Source organism: Nicotiana sylvestris, chromosome 4 (assembly GCF_000393655.2).
Source record: "Nicotiana sylvestris chromosome 4, ASM39365v2, whole genome shotgun sequence".
NCBI lineage: Eukaryota > Viridiplantae > Streptophyta > Magnoliopsida > Solanales > Solanaceae > Nicotiana > Nicotiana sylvestris.
The window spans coordinates 125637100-125644933 of NC_091060.1; the positions used below are offsets into that span (position 1 = coordinate 125637100).

At 34.7% G+C, this 7834-nt stretch overlaps 1 protein-coding gene across 1 annotated transcript; it reads right to left on the reverse strand.

Annotated features, from left to right (window-relative positions):
* Positions 1 to 3035: 3035 nt before the first annotated feature.
* On the reverse strand, positions 3036 to 7037 carry LOC104231303 (probable beta-D-xylosidase 7). Its single transcript, XM_070173483.1, has 6 exons — positions 6645 to 7037; positions 5736 to 6034; positions 5143 to 5316; positions 4922 to 5013; positions 3734 to 4498; positions 3036 to 3638 (listed from the first exon to the last, which is right to left on the reverse strand). Exons 1-6 carry the CDS (start codon positions 7035 to 7037, stop codon positions 3052 to 3054), a joined length of 2310 nt encoding a protein of 769 aa, XP_070029584.1. The 3' UTR covers positions 3036 to 3051.
* Between the last annotated feature and the right edge of the window lie 797 nt (positions 7038 to 7834).

Sequence of the window (7834 nt, forward strand, 5' to 3'; positions counted from 1 at the left end):
TATAAAACCAATTGTATGACTCTGATCTTCATCATATTAAAAAGCGATAATACGTTTTTGCATACAAAAATTATCATCTGTCTTATGACATGTAATTGTCAAATAATCATTTCCATTAACATCATGGCCAATATCAGAAGTTAAAGAAACTCTACAAGGAAGGTGATCAAACAAATAATGTATATATGTCTAATATTGTCCATGAAGCCTAAAGATATCAGATCTACAAGTACTTCTAGGATACTTTTAAATAAAGGATTATAAATCCTTTGAATATACATAATAAGATATGATGAAGAAGCAAAAGAAAAAGGTAGACAACTCAAAGCAATCATTTTTTCTAACTCCTCATGGTCATTCATTTTATCATATTTCAAAAGTCCTCCACTACTAGGGTTTAGAGTTCCTTGATTTACATCTAAATCAGACCCCCATTCTATAGTATGAGTAATTTTTGTATGTCTACTAAGGATCCCAGTCCCCCTAAATTTCCTCCAGTCTTATGTTTAAAATCATCTTTATAAATTTTGTATCTAACTCTATTAGAATCCTCTATTTCCTCAAAATATTTTCAAATTTTACTTCTCCTTTTCCGATGACTAGTAGTCAGAGCCACAGATGGTCTACTACTAGTGCCACGACCACCACCCATGCTACCAACCCCAACACTGCTAGGTGTAGGTTGTGTCTCGCTTTCAATTTCTAATTCATTATCTTATATGTCGTAATCTTCTTGTAATTGTTCATAATCTATATTATTATCAGGTGATGTTTCAGAAATATGTGTAAAATCATTTAAATCACTACCAGAAGTAGTAGCACCTCTTTTTCTATTTTTTCGATTACCCCGATTAACAACCTTATTACAAACTCGTTTTGCAGCATTAAACATATTGTGAAAATTTAACTACTAATAAAAATTAAATGTGCAATAAAATATTAAATAAGAGAAAGAGTTGGAATGAGTGCACCGAATTTCACAATAAATTGAACACTAGATGATTTTTGAAGTCTTGAAATTAAATTTCGCAACTCTTACGTTACCACAAATAAACTTCAATTGTTCAAAGTTCAAACTTCAAATAATACCATAAATAAAATTCCAAAAATTTAGAGTCAAATAGTTGATAGCAATTTAGTTGAAGCATGAGAGAATGACAATTGAGAATTTAGGTATGAGAATTGAGAGATGAGTGAAGAAATGAAGAAGAAAGGGGAGAAGGTCTATTTATAGTTTTTCAAAGTGCTAAATTAGTAAATAATAAAAGTGTTATTTTAAATTTTAAAATAAACCCAAAAAATGCTATTCTTGCAATTAAAAGTCATTGGACAACGGTTAAAACGGTAGTTGACCGTTGCTAACGATCAAATGTATTAAAAAAAAAAATCAAAACTAGTCGTTGAATCGATCTGGATCGGTCCGGGCTGATCCGATTAACCGGTTCAAGCTTGACAAGACATTACTGGTTTGGACCGGTCCGGTTAATCGGTATCCAAATCGTCACCGGCACAGGCCGGTTCACCTCCAAACCCAGCCCTGCCCCGCCCCTTTACCATCGGTCCGGTTCGATCCTGTCTGGTTCGGTCCGGTCTGGAACCGGGCCAACTCAGCCCGTTTGACAGATTTAGTATGGTACGATGGTTGGTATCTATTCATTCTTAACCAGATGTCTGCGTTCGAGTCCTATAAATGTGGATTTCGAAATCAAATGATTTAAAGAAAATCCTACGTATGTTAATGTGTCCACCCCACGTCCTAGTTAAAGCTCGTTATCCCTTCTGAAGAGATCCATTTCCTTGAAGTCCAATAAGATTTGTAAATAGTAGCCTGTTTGGCCAAGCTGGAAAAATCAGCTTATTTTGAGAAGTGCTTTTTTCAAAAGTGCTTTTGAAAAAAGTACTTTTGTAGAGAAGCAGTTTATGTTTGGCTAATCAGTCTGAAAAGTACTTTTGAGAAATAATTTGTGTTTGGCCAAGCTTTTAGAAAGTGTTTTTAAGTGTCAAATTACGAATAAGGACATGAATAGATTTACTTAATAATTAATATTATAAGTAAATAAATAATCTCAAAATTTTGTTATTACATGCAATAATTAATAAAAAATTCATTTTATTCAAGTAAAATATGAAAATAAAATTAAAAAGTACTTAATTCTTTTAATATAAGTTAAATATATTAAAATTCCTTCAACAAATATAAAAGCATTCATCCCTAAAGTCACTATATATTAAAAAGTTTTCCTAAAAATAAGAAGAAATATTTATTAAATTAATATCCTAAGTATTAGGTTTAAGGGTTATTTTGGTATATACTATATTTTGTTAAGGGTATTTTAGGTAAGAAGAAAAGCCAAAACTGCTTCTACTTCTGATTTTGGAAAGAAGCTATTTTTTTCTGCTTCTTCACAAAAGCACTTTTTTTCCCCCAAATAAGCTTGGCCAAACACCTCAAGTTAGGAAAAAAAAGTGCTTTTGGGAAAAAAAAACACTTTTGGCCTCTTGAGAAGCTTGGCCAAAATTGCTATAGATTGAATAGTTTAACCTAAAATATTGGATTGTGATCATCTAAATGATAAGTAGACAAGATCACCATACCTCATTTTTATTTTTATTTTCTTTTTTCCTCTTGTCCCACGTTAGTGTTTCTTCTATAAAGTCTATTATGAAATTATCAACTTCTAAAAAAAAAAATTTAAGTTATATTTTTTTGTATTCCAAAACATTACCAAGATGCTTACTCAGTCAAAGACAGATTTCCGACTCCAAACAAATGAAATGAAAAGTCACATAGAAACTGTCTTATCAGGCCAACTATATCTTTATCCACCTTACTCAAATAATCTTTTAGGAAGACTGAATAGCAGCTAATCAGAGACAATTAAAATGAAGAAATTAACATTTATTCTGCTTAAGAGACTAAAATCAACTGAAGCCAATATAAAATTTCAGATAAAAAATACAAGTAGGTGAGGTGGACTAAGAAAGGAGATGAACACTACAATTCCACATTAACTAACTAGTTATTAGGACTCGTATATGTGATCTAAAGGGTCATATGAATACAGTAACAGGATATTTCTTATCTTCCACAACAAGATAATATTTGCCTTCATCAATTACTGATATACCATATTCATTAGCCCTAGTGAAGTGTTCACAAGGGTTCACCACAAATTTGATTTTGGTCTTTTCCCCTGCATCTATATGTACACTCTTGAATCCAATCAACTGCTTTGTTGGAACCTCATCTCTCACCTTGGAATGCCTAAGAAACAACAATACAGGGTGTTTACCAGCTATCTTTCCCTTGTTTTCCACCACAACCTTAACTGAAATATTAGCCTTTTTGCAAGCCTCTGATCCAATATCCGAAACTGCTACATTAAGTAGTGAACCATGTTTTCTTGCCTTGTCTGTCTTTAGGTTATTGAAGTAGAGCTTGTCATGATTGACAGAGTCAATCTTGTATGAATAACTTGTGTAACTAAGGCCATATCCAAATTCATAAACTTTTGGCCCTTTGTAAAATCTGTATGTTCGCCCTGGATATCCAGTCGTTGAGTTAGGCCTCATGTTCATGTCTGTCATTGGTACTTTTGTGAATTCCTTGGGATACCAAGTCACTGGTAACCTGCCCCCTGAAAACTACATGTGATCTTGCATGTTAAACAAGTTTTCCAACAAAATATTACTTATAGTAGTAAATACTAAGATTGTTGATGCTCAAGTTGACCTGCATTATGTTCTCCAAAAATGATCTGTGTTAGTGCAGCTGCTCCAGCCTCTCCAGGATAACCAATCCACAAGATGCCTCCGATTTTCGGGTTCTTCTTGGCAAAAGAAATGTCAATAGGACCTCCACCTACCAACACAAGTATAACAGGTTCAGCAGCAGCCTTGGCTACTGCTGTAATAAGAGTCTCTTGCTGGCCAGGCAGCCCCAGTTCTGTGCGATCCCAGCTCTCCCTCTCCATACGCTGGTCTAATCCCATTATTAAAACAACATACTGTGCCTTTTTAGCAACATCAACTGCTTCATGTGTTGCAGCAGAAGTACAGTTGACAAAGTTGCAGCCCGGATGGTAGTGTATGCTTTTCACGATGTGCTGAAATCCTTGGAGTAATGAAACATTCTTGCATGGAATGCCCGCGTAGTTACCTAAAAGTAATTCAGCATCATTTGCTTTTGGACCTATTACAGCAAGTGATGTGGTTTTGATCTTAGAAAGTGGAAGGAGTTTGGGAGAGTTCTTCAAAAGGACAATGCCATTTCTTGCTGCTTCAAGGGATAGATCCTGGTGCTTTTTACTACAAACCTCTGCTGTTGCAATGTTTCCATATTCCAATTTTCTTGGCTCACCATTGAATAGTCCTAACCTCATTCTAATAGAGAAGATATTGAGAAGAGCTCTGTCTATATCGGATTCTTGTAATTTCTTCTTCTCCAAAGCTAATCTTGCGTTGGTTCTCACGCAGGAACCACAGTTTACATCCATACCTGAATTTCAGTTGACAAGGAAAAAGTCAAACAGTTGTGATCAATTAAGTTGGCCTAGCATTGAGAGAACTTATAAATCACACCTTTTATCCACATATTGTGAAGAAATATGTCATTTGATACAAGTTGTTGCTTGTTTCTATAATAGTAAAATTAAAGTATCTTAGCAATGCAAGCGTTATCACCAGTATATAAGTTCAATATAAGTATATAAGAAACAACTACTGGAGATTATCTCTTTAGACTATAGGAATGTTGAGATCACTGAACATTCCAATTGAAGTTGCTAATTAACAATAAGGAGTGAAATAAGTTCTAATTAGATATGGTATGCATTTGAAACGCGTTTTACTCCAATTTCAGTAACAGACAAGAAATTCATTCTTTTTACAGCAAAATTAAAGCAGAGAAAGGATCAGTTACCAGCTTTGAGAGAAGCTGCAACTGCATCTTCCACTGTGTATCCCTGGTGATCATGCATAACCTTAACTGCATCGCAATCTGATACAATGGAACTTTTCAGCAATAGAGAGCAGTTAGTTTTGTGGTGCTGGAATCATATTTCATCTTAGATTATTCAGTGAAACCCTGAATGTAGTAGAAACAAATATCCATTTGCTTATCTAACTAAGTAAACTTTTTACCCGTTGAAACCCCATTGTCCACGGACAGTCTTAGTCAGGAGATCATAGTTAGCGCAGTTAGAGACACCATTGAGACGACTATAAGCACACATTAGACTGGTGGCTTTTCCTTCTTCCACGCAACTCTTGAATGGTGGTTGAAATGAATCTGCCATATCCTGCGCTGTAACTTGAATGACACATTGTTTTAGATAACAATATGAAACTTCTCATCTGTTTGCATTTTTTTTTCTTTTGGTTCCAGAAGTGATTAATACTATATACTATGAAGCAGCATCAGTACATGAAATAACCAATGATAAAACATAGTAGGTGATATAGGATCGTTACATCTAAGACAAACAAATAGGATATACTATATTAGTAGTTTATTGCATCTTGCTTCTGTATTTAGCTAGTTGATCTGCCACATTGTTATGTTCCAAATCGTTCAGCATACAAATAAAATTAGCCTGAAATACAGGATTTTTGGCATCTACATTGAGGACCAATTCCCAGACCTAGGAAATTTGAAAGTTATGTACAATATAATCCTTAAACAGAACAAACATTGAATATCAGGTAAGAAAGGTCCAGGTTAGTTAGTGACCTGAGCATCGAAAGTGAAACGATAGTGGCCATTCCAGTGATCCAAATCCTGAGCTGTAAAGTGCTTACAGCAAGCTGAGGCTTGAAGATGCCCATCTTTTAGCTTCCCACCTCGAAAACTATCTCCTTGAAGTCCTCTTACATAAGCCACTCCGTATTTTCCTACCATCATCGGGTCCTCTCCAGCCGTCTCTTGAGCTCTACCCCATCTTGGGTCCCTTAGAATGTTTATATTCGGTGCAAAGAATGTCATTCCTTTTAGTTCACCAGCATTGTATACTGCTCTTGCTTCTCTTGAAATTGCCTAGGCAAATGTACAGCATATCAGTACTAGGTGTTAAGTTTACTCTAACATTCTACTGTAAAGAACTTGTTAATATCAGGCGCTACGTTTTTATTATTTCTTGAATTTCTTTACAAAACTTGATATCTGTTTCCAATAATCTAATACTCAATAATTCTTCTTATAGACCTATCTGACACGCTCTAAAATGCTCTTCTCCAAACTCGTGTTATGGAGAAGGTGTTTCCTACATAGTTTCTGTTGTTTGATTAGAAATAAATTTTGAGGCAATAAAAGTATCAAACACCAGTAAATAATTTCATCAAGATAATCATTCTGCAGAAACAATTTGTTTCCTAATCAAATAGGGAGTAAATGGTATACAAATATTCGCTCGTTTCAATTTATATACTATATGACATCTCTTTTAAAACGTCATTTTAGACAACGAACATTCAACTAATAGTAAGATCCTATATTCATTTTCTCACTAGTCACTACATATATTCATTTAAATATTTAGGGGTCGTTTGGTTCAAAAGCCTGGCTATTTCAGGATTATAATCCCTGAGATTATCACCAACATTATAACCTGGATAATCTATCGTATAGCTGACCAATAATTAAATACCTGAGCAATTCGATACCAGAGATGTTCGTCAAAAGTAGAAGCAGTAAGAATGATCTGAGGGAACTGAGTTGCAGTTGTAATGCTTTCATTGAAGGACATCCCTTCTCCTGCATATGTTAGGCCGTGTAACGATTCCGACCACCACTCGTAAGCAGAGATATTTAGCCGAGGAATGGCGGGTGCAGTGTTACCCAGTTGTGATATTTTCTCGTCCAAATTCAGCCGTGAAATTAGATCCTCTACCCTTTGGTGTATGGGTAATGATATGTTACAGAATGTAAATGTTCTGGTAACTGGGTTGGACGCGTCACATGAAAATGGAGGACGAGTTGATTCAGTACAGCTGAGAAATGAGATGATCATGGTGATCACTGCAATTTTATCAAGTCCCATGTTTTGGATTAATTTTCTAACACAAGAAGGAATGGTTAGGTTCGGCTCTTACTAGTGAAATACATTGGTTTGAAATGTAACTGTTGGAGTAATATTTAATTAGCTGTGTTAATAATGTCTTGATAATAAATTCAGGAATGAGATTAAGAGAATTTAGATTTAATTCACATCAAACTGTGAATTCATGTATTATATGCATCCTAGCATGTGTTTGATATACTACTTTTAAGTTTTGTCAATAGTTATAACATTAATACTTTAGCTTTATAATTCTACAACTATGTAGGTAATATAATATAGAGAGAAATTCATTTATAGCCCATCGGGCCAAACATATAGCCACAAATTGAGGGGGAAGTGCACGGTTAACCACTAATAACATATGTATTTACTTTTAAGCCACTGTTTAAAATGTCTTTAGTTTTTAGCCACTGCTTTAATAAATTTTAACTGCCCGGACGAAAATACCCTTCTGCTCATGTTCTTAACTTTTGAACTTAAGTTCAGGACTTCAGGACTACATGTCCTTAACTTTTAAACTTGGAACTCTAAGTTCAGAACTTTAGGACTACATGTCCTTAACTTTTGAACATGTCCTTAACTTTTGAACTTGGAACTCTAAGTTCAGGACTTCAGGACTACATGTCCTTAACTTTTGAACTTGGAACTCGAAGTTCAGGACCACCTGTCCTTAAGTTCTTGCTTGTAACTCTAAGTTAAGGACTACTTGTCCTTAACTTTTGAACTTGTAAGTCTAAGTTTATGACTTATTGCACTTAACTTTTGAGCTTATTAGT